The 17,939-nt window shown below is 42.3% G+C and overlaps 1 protein-coding gene across 7 annotated transcripts in view; it reads left to right on the top strand.

Annotated features, from left to right (window-relative positions):
* foxp2 (forkhead box P2) overlaps nt 1-17,939 on the top strand; it is a 112,131-nt gene that overhangs the window by 69,181 nt on the left and 25,011 nt on the right. For all 7 annotated transcript variants that reach the window (XM_055054663.1, XM_055054659.1, XM_055054664.1 and 4 more), the window contains 5 exons: nt 7,863-8,000; nt 9,816-9,905; nt 12,154-12,340; nt 13,140-13,440; nt 14,901-15,005. In XM_055054663.1, the coding sequence (XP_054910638.1) occupies nt 7,863-8,000; nt 9,816-9,905; nt 12,154-12,340; nt 13,140-13,440; nt 14,901-15,005 (821 nt within the window). The remainder of the gene's footprint in view (nt 1-7,862; nt 8,001-9,815; nt 9,906-12,153; nt 12,341-13,139; nt 13,441-14,900; nt 15,006-17,939) is intronic.

The following is a 17,939-nucleotide window of genomic DNA, read 5'->3' as shown; positions in this document are numbered from 1 at the left end:
CTTTTCTACAGTAGGAATATGCAGCTGAGTAGCTTTGAATCCTCTCATTTCAAATGACATTTTCCCAAAATACATACCTGTGTGTAAATATCAGAGTAAAGCAGGAGGAACTTTCTTCATTAAACCACCTTTTTTCACTGCCATTTTTTTTCTTCTTTTTGTGTTTTCTTGTCTTGAGGGAGTTTATTCAATAAAGCTGGGTTATTTACTGGGATTATGAGGCCACAACAGACGCTACAGTGCAATATTTTATTAGCTTCACAGCTAGATAAAAGTCAGCGGCAATCAAGCTACAAGTTTTCCACCCCAGGAATGACGCGGATTGATCCCCTTGTATGATTAGTGCTGCTGAAAGTGGGAAAAGGATTAATAAAACCATGACATCCTGCTTATGGCAGAAGACGCAGATAAATCCTCTGCCTGTTTTCCCCTCCTCTTGTTCTCCCGTCGTTGCTATTTAGGAGAGAGAAATGATCCATAGATCATGGCATGTAAATTATTTAGTACACAAGCATCTAAGTGCCTCAGCTTGCAGTTTTAATTACTCGTATTAGCAGCTAAAGGCTCTTGCCTGACTAATTCTATCCGTTTGCTCGTCGTTGCTGCTCAAAAGTTGATGATGCGGAGGCAGGCAGCTTTGCCAGGGAAATATGCACACACACACACGCACATACACATAGGATACAAAACAACAACAGTCCAACAAACACACACACAGAAGCTGTTTCTCCACATTTGCGTTATGTGACAGGTCTATTATTACCCAGTAAGCCCACGGGAGCACTCAATAAACACCTATTTCTTCCTGTAAATCCTCCTGTCTCCGGCTGCTGCTTACACGGCTCTCCCAAGGCACAGCACCCTCTTGTCTGTGCTCCTTTTTTTTTTTTCTTTTACTATTGCTCATCTCCACTCTTCTCTTTGCTGATGTTTTCACTCCGCCCCACACCCCAAAAGGCATTTATACACTGACATTTAGAATACAAATAAAGAAATGCGGACAAGGAGATATGAAGGGGATTACAGAGGCCTATGAATGTGGAAGCTGTTTCGCTCAAGCCTGCGTGTACATAATGCATCTTTACACTTCCTTTCACTCATATGCAAACATGACCAGTAACTCTTAAAGTTTTCTGCTGCGAAGGTGGTCTGTGTAGTTTTACGACAGTCAGTGATTAGACATTTAAATGATCGGAAGACATTATTTGGAATTGTTCCTCGCATGGTTTTCATGTCAAGATTCCTTTTCCAAACTCAAATATTCAGTTCTCAGTCCGTTTCTTTCCTGAATTTAAACATGTAAGTACAACATTTAGCATAGGAAGATGTGCATGAAGCAGAGATTTGGTGGGTTGGCAGGAATGAAGGAAGGATTCAGGGAGTTGGAGGAATGGAAGGGACGAAGAGAGGGAGGGAAGGAAAGAAGGAAATATTTGATGGATTGAGAGGTAGGAAGGAAGGAAGTGAAGGGAACTTAATCTGTGAATCAGAAAATATCTCAATCCCATCCCATGCTTTTTCAGACTGTGTAGGAATTCTGAGACACACTTAAAACAGCTGGAATTCCCCGCCCAGACTTTACTCTGCCAGTGTTGGATGCTCACTTGATAATGTGAACCTGCAGTTCGACCTCCTCTGGCAGGGATTAAAGTTGTATCCTGCGTCATCCAGAACCAGGCAACTTGCCCCAAGCGTCTGCTACGACCACCATGGTCACCCTCACACACTGTCAAGCTGCGAATGCACTTTTATGAGACCAATAACTTTGGTTCCATCTGTGCAACATTCGTTTCAAAGTAGAAAGGCTTTATGGATCGTGAAGGATGTTGGCTTTTGGCGCCTTTCTCCTGTGTTTGCAGCTGTCTGCCCAGACCAGTCAGAGTAGCTGTGGGCACTGGGCCATCTCAGGAAGTGTCACACTTTTAAAGGTCAACTTTACACATTTCAGCAGCGAGCCAATATCATCTCAATGGAAGCGCACGTCTTTTAAAGGGTCTCGGCGCTCGAGCAAAGGATGGCTTACTCCAGTGTGCTTGGTGAAAAGGATGCTAGTTCACATTTACATTTATGAATAAATCTTTCCACTGCATCCCCTCTGGTTGCATCTGAAAATAGAGAAAAATTATCACAGCAAAAACGAGAGGGTTTTTTTTGGGGGGGTATTATGTTATTCATGAGGAAAACTTGTGTTGACTCTAAGGAAGAAAGAAAGAAAGAAAGAGAGGGAGTGAAAAAAAATGTCAGCATGTTTTAAGTCAAACATCCTTGGTTGCTTCTTTTGTAACCAGAAAACAAGATTTTTTTTTTCATGCACCCCCCTCTCCCTCTTACTCCCTACCCTACCTCATCTTTTTTTCTCTTGCATTTACAACACCTACAGGACAAGATTGCTAAATTGCGAGGACAGAGTAGGTTCATCATTGTGATGCAAAAGAAGTTGAAATGCAACCCTAAGGCGAGGTAGCTGAGTTTGAGGGATCAAGAGAAAGTGAGAGGGAGGGATAAAAAAAAAAAAAAAAAGTAGCTCAGACCTTTGATGTAGCAGCAACAAATTTACCTTGTGACAGAAGATACATGGGTGCAATAAACGAGTTATACCAGCCCTTACACATGCAATCAGATGATTCTGGCCAGGGTGTTAATTGGATCCTAACCGGCAGATCTGATACGCCTGGGCCCCGGTGGTGAGGGGGGAAAGCCTTTCCAAGTGATGAACTATAATTCACTGAGCTGCTTGAAGCACTTGTAATTTACTGTGTGTCACTGATGAAGAGGCTGATCCAGTGGAGGCCATATTACCTGCAACATCAGAGGAAAATGTCCCCCAACCTTCCCCCATCATCCACCCCAAATCCACATACACACACACATACCAACATTCCCGTCACCTGCTCTCACACTTTCTATTTCAACTCTCTCCCCTCGCTGCAGTTTCCTTTTAATTCTATCCATCTCACTCTCTTACTGTTGCACCCCTTTAGGGAGTTTGGTAAGCATCAGCGGGGAGAGAACTGTGCCAGTTTTTTTTTCTGATAAAGGTGTGACAATGTACACTGATAATGAAGCAAACAATGTGCATGAGGTGCACACCAGTGAACAGTGGATTCACGAGGCCTAATCAGTAAGTTTTTACATGTAGAGATAAATCAATATGGAAAGTGTGCTAAGCCCATCCCGAGCTCCTCTGGGACTTCTATTAGATGCTTTTACATGATGGGTCTTTATGTTATTATAAATTGCAGTTGCTGTGCACTCTTGCCAAACTGCAATAGAAATTGATTTAGGAAAACGTTCTGTAATCCACTTAACTTTACGACTAACAAACTAGAATATTGATCTCCAGAAGCTGAACATGTGTTGGAGACATGATCCCGTGTATGCATGTTTGATTTAAACTCAGATACTCTACTTGTCCTCCATGTTTAATTTTTGTCTTTTTTTTTCATAGTTTGTCTATGAGAAATTGTCTTACAATTGTGAAGAGGAATAAAAATTATGCGTATTCAAAATATAGCAAAAAGAAAATCTGAAACAAAGTAGATTCAAGCTCTTTTACTTTGATGCACTCAGTACAATAAACTGCCTTCAGTCACCTGATTAGTAAATAAAGTTCAAATGCACATCATCTTGAACAGACCATTCATCAGAGTTGGTGGGGAAATGGGTGGAGCCAAGCACAGTTCTGCAAGAAAATATGCAGGAGGATGAAAATGACTTACAACTGGGAAAGTGGCTCAATAGTAAACATACAATCAGAGCTTCAGATTAATAGATTAGATCAAAATATTGCCATGTTCTAGAATCCAAAAAGTTCAGACCTCAATCCAACAGAGAATCAGTGACGAGGCTTGATACTCTGAATCCACTCCGACTGAACTCAGGTAATTTTGCACAGAAAAATTGACAAATGGGCAGAGACATACCCCGACATACCGCGATTTAGGGGTGCTGTTGCAGCAAAATGTGTTTCTACAAAATACAGACATTTAGCTCCACCCATCATTTGTATTTCGAAGTATATTTTTCAAAGTTATGAATCCGTTTCTTTCCACTGCACAGTTGTGCACCACTTTGTGTTCTATCACAGATAATCTCAGTGAATTAAAATAAGTTGCTTTAATTTGAGAAAATGTGTATTCACCCTGGGATGTGAATACTTTTGCAAAGCCGCGTACTAAAATGTCAGAGTTGCAGCCTGCCAGCTTTACCCGCACTGTTGTTCTGCTAAGGGAAGCATCCTGGCTATCAGTATCGCTGTAATTAGCTGGCAGATGAGCAGCAACTAAAAGGGAGCCAAGAGGTCACAAGTCAACAGGCTACCACAGAGGTCTGCGTTTTGCCAAACAATGATGAAAGTGGTGGGGTTTCTGCCCTCTTTTCCTGATTTCTTAATCTTTCCCCTACTCTCTGTGTGTAAAAAAAAATAAAGCCAGTGGCTTAATTAGCAGTCACTTCTTTCCTGCCAAGGATTCACAGTAATTAAAGACAAGGACCCCTCGATTTCTTATTGCTTTTATCTCTGCGGTGTCTCCAGCTCTGCTCTGTTTCCTGTCCTTATGACAGGAGCGTCTGTCGTTGATAACCACCCCACAGTGTTTGCAGTTGGCATCTAATCACTAGTTATCCTTCTCCTTATTGGAAAGTGAGTTGTGTTAAACTCAAGTAAAATGAAAGGAATATGAAGCCTAAATCTTTTTTTTTCTTTTTTTTTTTTGACTGGCTTACCTTGTTTTGATAGAAACACATTTAACATTAACTCTTTTCAGGACAAAATTCATCAGCAACAAGCTCAGTGTAAAGCTGAGTTTACACTAAATCAAGTAAGCTTCAAAGCATCGCTTGTGGTTCCTATGACAATGAAAGGGTACAGTCATACCTGGCTTGTAAGTTTGGTAGAATGGGAATTTCCAGTACTAAAACCTAGAGACTAATATTTTTAGTTACTGAGACTCCAAAGGCTTTGTCGGCTGTGGCTAATTTTCAACACTTCAATAAATGTCATCAATACCTTCTGCATACCAAAACTGGAAACCCATCCTTTCTCTCTGGATAACAGAGAAACAAATGGATGTACAGTTCCCTTTTCTGCAATAGAAGAGCCGATTCGTGGCGCATGGATGTTTACGCCGCTGCCAACGTCTACTAAATGCTCATTAATTTCATCCCTTCGTGGCAAAATCATTTCAAGGAGAGGCAATTCAGCCTCCTGTTCCTTTCAATTCAGCGCTCACGTCAATCAAGCCCTCCTGCAGGATCCTGCAGAATGGAGGTGTTATATTGCCGCAATTATCATGTCATATACTCGAAAATGTAAATGAACGTGTGTGTAAAATTAAATTTATGGGTTGTCAGTGAAGAATAAGAACCAGGAGAGCAATTACTTATCTGCTTTCATCTAGGAGCCTCTGATACGTCAAGCAGAAAAGCATGCAGTTAAATGCTGGAATTAGCATTGTGCTGCACTTCACAGCAGATGTGGGCCAGTGCCTTTTTCCCCCCTCTCTTTCCTCTTCTTGCCTTTTCTTTCTTTTTCTCCCTTTTTTTGTGGGTGATTATCACCCATTATGTATAAAGCTAATGACAGCATAAAAAGAGCTTCCATATTTCATAAACTCGTTGTTTTCTGTTTCTTACCCCTTTCCATTGCTTTAATTTCGCAGTTCTTGTTTGAAGTCTTGTTTTATTCTGTGCTGATGACATCCTGCATTATTCACCTACAAATACCTGACTTTGAGTGCCTATATTTCACCACCCACACAATGCAGAAACAGTTTGAAGCTCCATGTACAATTTATATTTAATTCCACTTTACATATGTATGCGCATACATTTGTGGTAAACCCTGCACGGCAACGCCTGCATCTATTTTTTTTTTTTTTTTTTATGCCCAAACGCCTTTGAGCCAGTACCCAATTAATACCCTTAATGAGTGCATCTCTGCTGTTGTTTTCCTGCTGCACATGTCCCATTGTAATGGCATCTAGCACAAAACCAGGAGTGACTGCAGGGGTAATTACTTACCTAGCAAATGTACCTTTAAGGGTTAATAACACTGAAGGTGTAAGCACAGTATTTGCATAATTACACACGGACTGTTTAATTTGCAACTTTTGACAGCTTTTGTTCGACGACTCGCTTATTGTGAACGCAATTTCTCCTGTCCCCTCGCAAGCATGAAGGAGTCCAAAGAAGAAAAGAGATGCACCACAAACAGCAGCGGCCACCTCCTCCATCTCTCCTACCTTAGATGGAGTCCCTTCTCTCTAAGACCCTAATGAACAATGGAGGCAGGATTTGTTTGAATATGAATATGAATGTGCAGCGGGGCCGGCTGGAAGTTGACCTTCAGCTGTGATTTTCAGTTCATCAGGATTAGTCAAGGCGGGCGATCAGGAGCCACTAATGCATAATGACTTCTAAAATGAAAAATGTGTAGTGACCATGCAAATGTCTCGGCTAATCAAAGAGGGGGGAGAAACCTGGGGTGGTGGTGGCGGCGAGGGTGGGGTGAGGGGTAGGCATCGAGGAGAGGAGAGCTAAACAAGGACGTGTCAAGGCCTGACAGAAAGAGGGAGAGGAGCAGAGAGGAGGAGGGAGGAAGGAGAGACATGCATGGAAAGTAATCAAGCCAGCTTGATTAGCTGGCAATGAGGACAGGGATGTCTTATTGGCCCCTTGACACTCCATATAGGCTAGCCACTGTCATGGCAGCTCCGTGGCAAACACTGTTGCAATTAGAATCAGTGCAGGTGTTACTCCGTGCTGATGTTCCAACCGTGTTTGTTTGTTCCAAACACTTGTGGCTTACACTGATTTCCATGTATGCTGATGATGTTAAAGTGTATTTTAAAGGTCATACAGAAAGGATGGACTACACCTCGCTTTTTTTTTGGCAGTCTAGTCAAGTTTTGCACGTTGGACCAAGGTATCAGCTCTATACTAAATCATTCACAGGCTTTTACTCTTAATCTTCTCTTCTTGAGGGGTTAAATTTTTAAAGCTGCCATGCGGAGCTAAAACTCCCAAATAAAACTGTTAGCATTCTACTCCCTTGTCAGAGTGCACACACGCAATCAAAGACAGCAGCAAAACATATTGTTTTCATATTGATCTGCTGTCTCAGAAGTTTGAGGCTTTTGCTTGAGAAGAATTTGGAAGAAATAAAGTTTCTTTTTTTTTCTACGACTAGAAATGGCACTGTTTTTTGGGGGGGGGTTTTGGACTGTTTTATTTTTTTTTCTAATCAACATGTCCACAGAGAGTTAAAAAGGAGTGAAACATCTGCGTCTTTGGGGTTTTTCTCTCACCTTTATTAAAAACTTAAAGGTGAGTCCTAAATTCCCAGCACTTGGAAATGTGTTATAATCAATTTTAGAGTTGTGCATTTTAAGCTGTTTTAAAAGCAGCAGCACTGATAGGTACTCTAAAGTAGGGGAGTTCAGGGGTCCTGCTAATTAAGGTCTATGTCTATTTAAATCCCCCAGCTTCTCCCAGGAGAATAAAGGCAGAAAAATAAGTTCAGCAACACAAAGATACAGCACCCATGTGTCCTTCAGCATCTCTTCTAGGTTGCAAAACGTCACAGCCTGCTCTCCCTACCTTTCCAACCACCAGTTTACTCGTTCCCAGTAGATCCACACTTCTATGTTAGATGTGGTTTTTTTTCCAACGCTCTATTTTTCAAACTTTTTCCAATTTTTTCTCATCTCCCTACCCATTCCCCCTGCTCTCCCATTGTTTGCCCTTCTCTCCACTCTCCATTTTCACATTTATTGCATCTTGTTTGTCTTGCCCCTCTCTGTGCCTCTTCCCTCGCCCCGACTCTCATTCCCATCATTTCATTACATATCATCCATGTCCAGGTTCCAGTGTCAGTGGCCATGATGAGTCCCCAAGTGATCACGCCACAACAGATGCAGCAGATCCTCCAGCAGCAGGTTCTTTCCCCACAGCAGCTCCAGGCTTTGCTCCAGCAGCAGCAGGCAGTGATGCTGCAGCAGGTACACAGACACACACTCACACACACACTCGCACAAAGAAAACCATGAAACACTAAAGCAAAAAACAAACTTAATGACACACATACCCAGGAGACTACAGGAACAACATTCAAGGCATGCATTATTCCCTGCGTATTCACACCTGTTCGACTCAGTGCAGTTTATTCATTGAGAGAAAATTCAAAATGAATGTCAGCCATTGGCCCTCGACAAAAAAAAATCAGCTGCAGTTATTAACGTTTCAGTTTCAACTTCAGTTTGGTCCAAATTTTGTTCAAATCAATTCTTGTCATTCACAAAACGTCAACTCATGTTTTCAGATTCAGTTCAATTCAAAAAATACAGTCATATTCAGTTGACTGTATTTTAATTGATGATTGCATCAAGTTGCTGTTGTAATTCTGATTGTGTGGAGACACTGATGAGAAACCACTGGCTATTTTTTTATTTGGAAGCTGCCAAGACCAAGTTCACAGGAGTAGCTGTGGCTGTCTCCTGTTCAAGGTAGAAAGGACAAAAATGTAAAATAAGCGCTAAGCCCACAGTCCCTTCTACATTAGAAACAAAACAAAAACAAAGAACTTATACAGTGGCTTCATCTAGTAAAGGGACCAAATTGGTGGAAATAATGCAAACTTAGGGAGTAAAAGAAAAATTGCAAAGCGAGGCAATAATGGCCAGTAGCTTCCGGAATATCTAACCAGCCTGATCAAAAAGCAGAAGGTAAGACTCGCACTAAAGTAGAGAATTCTATTTTTGGAAGGTCTAAACTCCACAGAGAGTTGAATGGATCAATAAAAATCACTGCAACACTTCTGTAAATGTTACATTTCATAAGGGTTTTACATCTTGATTGTAATTTTCAAGATTTACATGCAGTTTGTCAACACAGCGTCATAAGTCATTCCTGCCAGCACTCACTTTAGCTAACTCACCACAGTGTCCTTGACACGCTTACAAAAAAGAATCCTAAAGTGATGTACATGTTCATGTCACCTCTAATTAACCGTCTGTGGTGGTGTCGCTGGTTCAATTCCCTGACAAGCTTCCATCAGGGACTGTGGGAGCAGGGCTGAGCACAGGAAGCTGAATGATAGGTGATGGATGATGTAATATTTGAAATCGACTTGAGGAACCACGTACAGTCTCATTTCGGAGTTGAAATGCATTTCCCATTCATAGACTTGATTAAGGGAAAGAGAATAGTTTAATTAAGAATGCCAGTCATTCTGATTGTCCCTCTTTAATAATCGTGTCACTACTCCAGGCATGGTTTCAATACAATTGAATGTGGTTCCAAACACATTTTAAACTTACGTTTATTGCATTGTTTTGGTCAACATTTTCTTTAAGCTCCACTGAGTTTCTGATGACTTGTTGATTAAATCACTAATAGGCTCTGAAATAGGTCTTACATTCCTTGATGAAGAAATGTTACATCTTTTCCTGTCCTAACTGCAGTTAACATTTCAAAATCCACTATAAATTATTGTTTACTCTTTGAATAGCATTTAGAATAAACAACCACCATGTTCAAATAGAAAAAAGAATTTAAGTTGTTGGTTACACCTATCTTGCTTCTTTTTCCAACACCTTACCAACAGTGAATCATCTTCACTTTGTAACAGCATCTACACAATACATTAATGTTAATAAAACAGGTGGCGATAAGAAAAAATGTTTTTTTTTTCAGAAATTGACCATTTACCGGTTAGGTAGTCAGTTTATCATTTGAAGATGAAGAGTTGGTGAAAAATTGTATTCAGTGTGTCTTCTCTTTGTTCTTTGTCTTTCTGTGTGTGTTTATGTCTACAGCAACACCTGCAGGAGTTTTATAAGAAACAGCAGGAGCAGCTTCATCTGCAGCTTCTCCAGCAACAGCACCCCGGCAAGCAGGCTAAAGAGGTAGATGCAACATCATGCATGATTTCCATGCACAAAAATTTTAAGACACGTAGGAAATATAAAGACAAATACACACACACGCAAACAAACGTATGTCTAATTTCCACGGATGGAATTTTACTTCTGAGTTCCTTTTCATCAGCCAAAACCAAAAATGTATACTTCCTGTTCCTTTTCAGGAGAAACTGACACCTTCATGGTGAAGTAATCATAATATAGCATGCCTACTATTCAAACACCTCAATACCAAAGTTACAGTGTTTGACTCATAAATCTCACTGAGATGCAGCAGGTTGACAGACACAGCGCTGTCATTCCTCTTTCAGAAGACAAGAGAAACACCTCAAGCACATTTGCATAAGACTGTTGATGCTGAACCTTGTGGCCACCTCCAGAAAACAGTGGAAGTATTTAAATTGATATGAAAGAAAGAATGCACCACCTAAACACATATACACACACATGCTTTCTTTTTCTTTGCCTCCGTGATGCACCTCTCAGTGTCTCCTCAATCAGCCCATTATGCTGCCCCCAACAGGAAGTCGCAACCGACCTCCCGGTGGCTTTGTTTCTGTTTGGATTTGAGAATAGAGTTTTTCAGTGGCCTTGCCGTCAAATATGGAATAGAAATTGCCCCTTTATTTCTCTGGAGGCATGCCGGAAGGTTGCAAGGCAAGGGAGCAAACTGTCTCCCTCCGTCAGTCCATTATGCAGCCTGTTTTCCAGTGAGTGCATCTCAAGTTGTGCCTCTCCTATGCACCGTTCAGTCAATCATCTGAATATCTCAAAACGGCAAAACTGGTACGTGTCCATTCACCTCAGCTGACAAAGAGAGCAGTAATGAGAAAGACAGCCAGGAGGTATGTAGTAATTCTGGAGGAGCTGCAGTGATCTTCGGCTTAGGTGGGAAAACTTTAAGTCACTCACTCCAAATCTAGCCTTTATGGAAGATCCACATGAAGAAAGAGATTATACAGTGGGGCTGGTATTTTGTTTTAGCACACACAGGCAATATACCAAATAACTCCTTCTTACAATTGTCCCCAAGTTTGTCTTGGTTTTTCGCTGAAATTCTTAGGGTGTTTCCTGTAGACTTGGTTCAATTGCAACCAAGTTCTTATATTTTCAGCTGCAGCAGTCAGACTTAACACTGCACTGAGTCATACAAACCAAACCCTTTGAGCAACCTGTTTGCTCTTTCGCCTGTGGTGGTGCTGCATCCAAAAACCAAAAAAATTGAGGAAGCTCAAATTCCTTCTTCACACAATGTATGCAAAAATGGAGAAGTGTCAGTTTTTAGCAGTTGTAGGGTTTGTCTTTTGTTTTTGGCAAAAGACCAATAACCATTTCTCCTGTAACCTCAAGACATCGTAGTCCACTTCCTGCTTTTCGAGTGGTGTCTGATCTGGTTGGCATTCACATATTCATTCAAACTGCACTTCGATCTAAAATAGACCAAGGTTTGTAGGCACATCAGCTCACTTTCACTTTCACATCTCTGCATATAAATAGGACATTCTAGGCAGGTAAACAAGAGTTGGATAAAAGCAGACTAAACAGGGCCACTGTGAGTGAATCCTTATCTTACCTTTAACTGTAAAAAATAAAAATAAAAAATAGCTCAAGGGGTTTGAATACTTTTGCATGGCAATTTCAAGTTTGATACAGTCCAACTTGCTTTGTGTGTCACCACAGTCTGTCTGGCTTGGCGATAAACAACTTACTGAGGAGACTCGAGTACAGGGGGTTTGGGAGCAGTCGTGGCATTCTACATATGCGCTTGAGACTGTGCATCCAAATGCACAAGGAGCCTGTAAACCTCTCATTCTTTCTGTTCCCTCCGGTCAAATAAGCTGTAGCAGAGCATCAGCGAAGGCGAGACAATTAACTATCGAGGATGGCGGGGAAAGGATTATACCAGAGGCTTAGTATCATGCACAATCAGAAGCTACACATACTGACAGCCTCACTTTTGTGAGGAGATAACAGCACTTTGGTACAGCCCAAAAACTAGGAGGGAATACTTAAGAGTGAGCAGACAGAGAGCGAGAACCTGCCGAGGAAGAAGCAAAGAGGCACGGCTAAGGTCACGAAAAAGGCAAAGGAGATTTCTCCAAACGGCAAGCCAATGTCTTCTGCTCTCTCAGCTGTTAATTCCTCTATAATTTTCACTCCCTCCTCTTCTTCCATGCTCCCCTCTTGCTCCTCGCCCTCCTCTTCCTCCTCCCCCTCCTCCTCCTCTCTATAGCAACAGCAGCAGCAGCAGCAGCAGCAGCTGGCCGCCCAGCAGCTCGTCTTCCAGCAGCAGCTCCTGCAGATGCAGCAGCTCCAGCAGCAGCAGCACCTGCTTAACATGCAGCGGCAGGGCCTGCTCTCGCTGCCCGGGCCCGCTCCAGGCCAGGCCGCCCTGCCCGGACAGACCCTGCCCCCACCAGGTAATGCAGCTGTGTCCGTTCGGAGCACATGACTTCCTGTTATTTGTTTGCAAGTGTAAGTGCTGTCTTTCCCTCTTCTGTCTCTCTCCCTTGTCTTAGTTGTTGTAATTGGTATGCACATGTAATCCTGTTGTGTTATCTTTAAGTGTGTCTGTCTGCCTGCCTCTCATTGGTATGCTCCCCTATCATCCAATTTGTCCTTAACTCTGCACATGAATGTTTTTTTTTAGTCGTCCATTCTTCCTCCTTGTCTTTATTGCTCTCTTTGTCTACCTCTTTTTCTCTCTTAGCTCTGAAAGTGTTTGTGTTTGCTGTTTTCCATCTTTGTTTTTATCCCCGCTCCCCCTTCTATCAGTGCTTGTTGTTGTTGTTTACTACCTCTATTGAGATGAATAAAAAGCACAAACACAGAGGGAGAGTGGCAAACAGACTCCATTTTCTTCCAGCCCGATCAAGTAAACACTCCTGTTTGTTGTTTATCATTGAAATGGCGGAGACGGAAAACAACAGGCAGGAAAGTGTTTGACGAGATCACAGCAGTGAATTTGGAGTAGTGAGTTTCCACACTAAAATAGAAAAACATTTTTGCCTCAAGGTGGAACTGGCAACTATTCTGTGTATTCAATGTTTCTCTTTTTACACAAGTGAGCTGTTTTCCAGTTAAAGTCAATACCTGACTCTGCAGAAAAATTAGAGTGGTTTAGAGCTTTTCAGCAGTGTCATGAACTTTCTCCAAAGTTAGGGTTTTCAGCACACTCACTATTTACTGCAACTTCTCCCTCCTCTTGGGTGTCTACAGGTGGCTTGAGCCCCGCGGAACTCCAGCAGCTGTGGAAGGACGTGACCGGAGGTGGCGGCGGCGGTCACACCATGGAGGACAACGGCATCAAACACAGCAGCGGCGGAGGCGGCATCGGCAGCGCCAACACCGGGACCGGCGTGGTCAGCAGCGGTTTAGACCTCTCCACCAACAACTCCACTTCAACTACCTCCTCCTCCAATCCTGCCAAAGCATCGCCGCCCATCTCGCACCACGCCATCACCAACGGACAGTCGCCCATCCTCAACCACAGACGAGAGCGGGAAAGGGAGCGCGAGAGGTAGAGGAATTAAGCCATCAGGCTGCCTTTAAGAGATAACGGCAGAACACAACAAGCTGCTTGATGTTGTTGTGCGGAAACTCGAGGGAAAACAAGATGTTTTGTTTATTTATTCAATGGTTTATTAGTGTCTCACTGATATTCAAGTGCAAAAAAAATAAATAAAAGCCGTTTGCTCCCAGGGGAGCTTCTGAACAAACTTAGCAAGCTCACGTATATCAAACGCGGGGAGTAGAAGCCATCCAGGCAGGCACACTTACACTTATAACAAACCTCTCTGGCAGACAAGACAAGGTAACCCCCTTGTACATTAAGTATTTAGTGCTTTGTCTCTGTTTTTTTTTCCTCTTTTGAAAATTACCTTCCTTGCTTGCTTGTCATGTAAACAGAATATGTGATGCCTTGAGTGGCGTTTCTAGGATGTTTATCCTTGTGATGGCGTCTTTTATAAATGCACCCAGCACCGAAACACTGGCTGTTCACATATCTGCCTATCTGGGCCATGCATTATTCAAAGGCTTTTCTTGGGCGATATTATAATAAGGACTAAGGATGGAGATGTGTGAGTGTGTCTTTGTGTGTGTGGATGCTTGGTGGAGTCTTGCAATAGACATGGAAGTGCAGTGTAATTGGTTTAAAGTAGATGCTATCTCTGCAGTCCCACTAAAAGTAGGCTGGGAGGAGGAAAGGAAAAGAGAAGACAGAAAAGAAGAGAGAGAAAGTAAATGAGAAGACAAGGAAGAAAGGAAAACATCTGCTTGTGTCCCGAGGGGGTTTGCGGTGCCTCGCAATGATCGAACAAGAAGTATTGTGAGGAGCGCTGCTTACTAACACGCCACAGATCGATGTGGGGGAAGCCCCTTTGTAAAAACGCAGCGTGAGTTCTGTCAGGGCTTTCGACCACACACATGCACAGGCATAACCTGTCCGCACACTCTCCCTCGTGTTTCCATGAGCACACTTACACACCACTGCCAAGCCTAAAGGTTAGACTGTCATCTTTAATAGGATGTGCTGTCTAGGCAGGGTCGTAACTTATTTGGGTGCCATTTGAAAAACGCCAGAACACCCTTGTCCTCAAAGAACATAAGTTACTCAGTGTATTAATCTCCTGATGAAAATTATATGGCTGTCTGGATTTTTAATGTTTACTCGAAAGCCAGGACCCCTCCTCCCCGATAATGGATTTACAAGATGGAGCGTTGGCTGCAGTTCCAACTCATTCTGGATTTCCATGGGGGGTGGAGGGAGGGAACGTTCTTCACACATAAGTCACCACTGTCTATGAGTTCATGCTGGAAGATCTAGAATGCGACTTGCTTCTAACCCTTTTTTTTTTTTTTTTTGCTGTCAAGACAAATTTTCTTCTGTCTTCATTAAAAAGAAAAAAACTTGAAGAGTTGAACAACTTGACTTCTTATGCTTACATTGCTCCATTTTTCTGTTTGATCTGCCTCCAGCTCACTTCACGAAGAAAGCGCAGGAACCCACCCCCTGTACGGTCATGGTGTGTGCAAGTGGCCTGGCTGTGAAAACATGTGTGAGGACTTTGGACAGTTTTTGAAGTAAGAACTTATTCTCTGACAATGTGGTACTGTAGTAGTCAAGAAAATAGTTCCACTTTTCAACAATTTGCACTGCAACCTAAAGACCAACAAAACACTTTAGTGTGTCTTATTGGGCTTTTGTCTGATCTGGAAATCAGATGAGCCCAAATATTTGTTGTCTCTGTTTGTGCTAGTGAGTCAAATTCATACCAGGTGCAAAACCATTACAAGCACCCACATTTGGACATCCCAAATCCATCTCAGTGTAACACATTCAAGATTCTGGTTAAATGTGTTAACCAGAATCTTGTGACAAAAGTTGAAAAAAAAAAACGGTTGAATTGATGTTGCCATGTTTTACTTTTAGTGACACACATGGAAGCTGTACTTTTGTTCCCACTCTCTCAGAGGCCTTACTCTTAAACCCTTCCTGTCTTTCTACAGGACACATTCTGACCTCTAGACAGCTACCTGACAGGGTTCTGCTCCTCCAAAGCATGACTCAAACCAACTCTGATCCATAACAAATTTTCTGCGCAGTGTGGAGGGACCTGATAGGTTTGTGAGAAAGAAAAAAGAAAAAAACGTCAAAAGCTAATGGCAGCTCGCACGGCCGCACACTTACCTCGACAACAAAGGGCCCCCATTCACTGTTGTCATGGTGCAGGCGCTGGAGCAAATGAACTCTTCATGCTCCATCAACAATTTAGTTAATTAGCTCATTTGTAATTGGCCGGCTTTGTTGCCAGGATGTTAGTGGGGGGACATCAAAGGAAGAAGGTGTTTGCAGCGCTGCCGATTACAGGTTATCACATTGCCACTCACCGAGAGCCTCTCTCCCTCCCTGTATCCCTGACTCCCTGCTCTCACACAGAGAAGAAAAGAAAAGGAAAGCTTTAATTTGAATATTCTAATTAGATTTGTAATTAACTGTGAAATAACGATCTGGTGAGTGTTTTTCATGGGCTGTAAATGTCCATGTGAATTCTCATAAACTCCCTCAAATCAGGACAATGTATCCACTTATTTTCCCAGTCATGCAATTCTCTGAAGTATTGACTGTAATAAGGTGCAGAAAGCTAGGAGACGTATGCATACAAAAAAAAAAAAACGAAAGGAAAAGAAAACTAGAATGTAGGATTTGGGTCAGGCTTTCGCTAATGCTACAGCATCTTCTGAAATGATTCCAATAAACAGTGTTTTCAAGTCTTTCAAAGACACTTGCAGGCAGCAGATTAGAGTCCATTTTCACACGCTGTCGAAGCAAATAATAAAATTAAAAGAGTTGTAATTGACAGCAGCGGCTTGCTATATAATGGACATGAATAGATGTTGCTGCTGCAGAGGAAAGTGTTTGCTTATATTCTTTGGAAAATGCGAGACGTACATGTCAGAATTAATATACAGAGAATCTTTGCATTCTGTCATGACACAGCCACATTGTCATCTTATGCAGTAGACGAAAACAAAGCAGGATGTAGTTGTAGCGTGGAACAAAACGTGTACATTTAAAATGTTTTTACGGATAAATATCGGAACTTAAAAGATTTGGGTCACTTCAATAAATGCACTTATGTTTCCCTAAACTATTCCATTGCTGCTCTAGTTACTTGTTTTTGTTGCGTCTGGTATATTTAGGGTTGTACCTCACCAAACATCCAAGTACTTCACTTCTTCTGACATGTTCCCTCGCAGGATTGTGCTTTCTTTTTAACACTGCTTTCCTGTCCCTGTGAAAGGAAATTGTGATGCTACCACCATGTTTGTGTTGCAGTGTTAGTTTTCCACCACACAGTGAATGTCAGTCATATGTAACCAGAACATTCTGCCCCCAAATGACTTTTTACAAACCGCAATGCTGGTTTCTACACATTTTTCTTTACTTCAGGACAAATGATCTCAGTCTGTCACATCACAACTAAAATAAGTCCTATTGACAAAATGTGAAACGTGAAATGGTATAAGAAAACTTAGATTCTTGAAAGTCATTCTTATGAAACACCGGATTGTGGTGCACACTACAGGACTACGCGTGATGTAGTCCGGGTAAAGCAGTTTGCCTTGCAGCTTTGGTAAGGGATGCACCTGTGATCCAGCAAGACTGCAGGGGATTAGCAGGTTTTCTGGAATCATATCCAATCATCTAAACACACTCACTTAATGGAAGACATCACTTTCTTTCTTTTGGTACCGTATGCTCTGTTCACACACAAACACTCAGTAGTACTCTGTGTGCTTTAAGGATACTGCGGGTTGCTAGATTAGCTGGTCACTTCAGTCAGGCTTGGAGACGCACTGTAAAAGATGCGCACATGTGCTGGATTCAGTAAGCTGGTAAGCTTCTGTGAAATGATGTGTGCTTGTAAAGTCAAACCAGAGGAGCCAGAAAGACAGGTGGAGAGAAAACAGTTGGATTTCAAAGTGAAAAACAGGTGCGCAGGTTGGCAGACAGTTTTGTAAGAACATTTTCCAGAACATTGCCTGTTACGGAATTTCTGTCTTGGCTGAGTCTCACACACAAAACTGTACAGGAACCCAGCCAGCGCAAGAAAACAGACGGCAACAAAGAAGGCAAGCTCGTCATTAGAACAAAGATGGCTGCTCTGTGCCGTGCCTTGGAGCAGTCATTGTAGGTGTCAGAGGGAGTCCTTTCATGTTTCGGGAGATGCCATTTGACTACACACACACACAGATGCGCCCGTGCACGCACACACGGGCGCAGTTTAAACGGGGTTACATAAAGCGGATGTCAGATTTAGATGACAGCTTAGATGTTGGTACTTCAGTGGAAGGAGGGGGCCACGTTTGTTGGGAAGGGGTTGGGGAGAAACCCAAGTCAAGCTGCCGCCTCGTAGCTCGCTGCAGGAGCTCGGCTCAGCAGCAGTGACACGTTTAGTCATCTATTGTTTTGTTGCATGAAGAAACTTGTCAAGATCAGCATTTAGCAGCTCC

The sequence above is a fragment of the Poeciliopsis prolifica genome, unplaced genomic scaffold (genome assembly GCF_027474105.1).
Source record: "Poeciliopsis prolifica strain line A6 unplaced genomic scaffold, Auburn_PproV2 SCAFFOLD040, whole genome shotgun sequence".
NCBI lineage: Eukaryota > Metazoa > Chordata > Actinopteri > Cyprinodontiformes > Poeciliidae > Poeciliopsis > Poeciliopsis prolifica.
This window is presented reverse-complemented; position numbering and strand designations above follow the sequence as displayed.